Below are 1,346 nucleotides of genomic sequence, written 5' to 3' on the forward strand. Positions count from 1 at the left end.
ACAAACGATAATATAAAAAATTAGTCTATTAATATGAACTTTTCTTTGAAATCAGTGCAGAAGCTACAGTGCGGCGGTGTTAAAACGGATCCGGAAGCTACCTGGGGCAGTTGCTGGGTATTCTCGGCCTCCTGGCAGACGAATGTCACGAAATCCGAGAGTGTGTCGTGACCGTTTTCGGGGTACTTGACCACCCCCGAGCTGGGGTGCTCCGGCTGATAGTAAGCGAGCCCGGACATACTCTGTCCGGAACCACCGGCCAGTCCCTCGTGCGGGGAGTGCAATCCTGAAACAACAGTTCTCCTATGTTAACCATTGCACACGTGGCCACCAGCCACGCCGAAACCACCCCCTAAATAATCCAGCGGCGATCCTTTCCCAAATTCGACTCCGTTCTCCACTTTACTCAATCATTCCCTCATAATTAATTGCCTCGTTAAAATCCTCTCTTCCCTGATTCAATCGATCATATTAATTAAATCGCGTTACCCAAATGCATTTTTCGATACATTCCCTTTCTTCTCATCGAGCGTCGAAACATAATCGGACTAATCGCGATAGTTCCCCTCGGGAGATTTCACCCTCGCCATTGTTAATGGTAATTGTTAATATGCAGAGAAATGTTAGTAAAGTTGGATCCCGTCGCGGGAGCTTAGCAGAAGAGGGAGCAAACAGAGGTAACGATTGCTGCTGCGAGTCTGTTAGGGGCTGGTTTTAGTGGTGTACTTTTAGCTGGGGTAGGGGGTTGTGGGGTTCGACCAACTATAACGATCGTGTTAAGTATAATATATATATGTATACACACACACATGTATGTATGTATGTATATACATATGTATATAAGGCACTCCAAGCGTGAGGCTGGCTGGCTGAAATGTACATGTATTTATATACGATTACACATATACGCGCGCGCGCGCATCCCCAAATCTTTTTGTTCTTCTTTCTGTTTTCTTACTATTAAAAATTTTTCAATGGACTATTTTTAGGCGCGCACGTACATTATGCGTGGTTATACACATGTATGTATATATAGATAGATAGACAGAATATATATATATAGGTATACATGTAGAGATAGATATATGTAGTGCAACAACAAACATCAAACAGCAAGATAACAACGATTAAACAACACATCAAAAAAACATCAAGATCAACAACAACATCACATCAAGTACAAAATGATATACATATATACGCGGCGATATATATGTACGTATATAATAATGTATGTATATATATATATGTCAATGGTAAACAACAACACCAACATCGCAACAACGATATATAGGTATATATATATATATGTATACTGTGTACACTATATATATAGATATATATAT

At 40.4% G+C, this 1,346-nt stretch overlaps 1 protein-coding gene across 1 annotated transcript in view; it reads right to left on the minus strand.

The window, feature by feature from the left end:
* Nucleotides 1–1,346, minus strand: part of NfI (Nuclear factor I) — a 67,675-nt gene that overhangs the window by 5,856 nt on the left and 60,473 nt on the right. The window contains exon 9 of the mRNA XM_026813639.1: nucleotides 27–286. Coding sequence (XP_026669440.1) covers nucleotides 27–286 — 260 coding nt within the window. The remainder of the gene's footprint in view (nucleotides 1–26; nucleotides 287–1,346) is intronic.

The sequence above is a fragment of the Ceratina calcarata genome, unplaced genomic scaffold (assembly GCF_001652005.2).
Source record: "Ceratina calcarata isolate Rehan_Ccalc_2016 unplaced genomic scaffold, ASM165200v1 scaffold347.2, whole genome shotgun sequence".
NCBI classification, from domain to species: domain Eukaryota; kingdom Metazoa; phylum Arthropoda; class Insecta; order Hymenoptera; family Apidae; genus Ceratina; species Ceratina calcarata.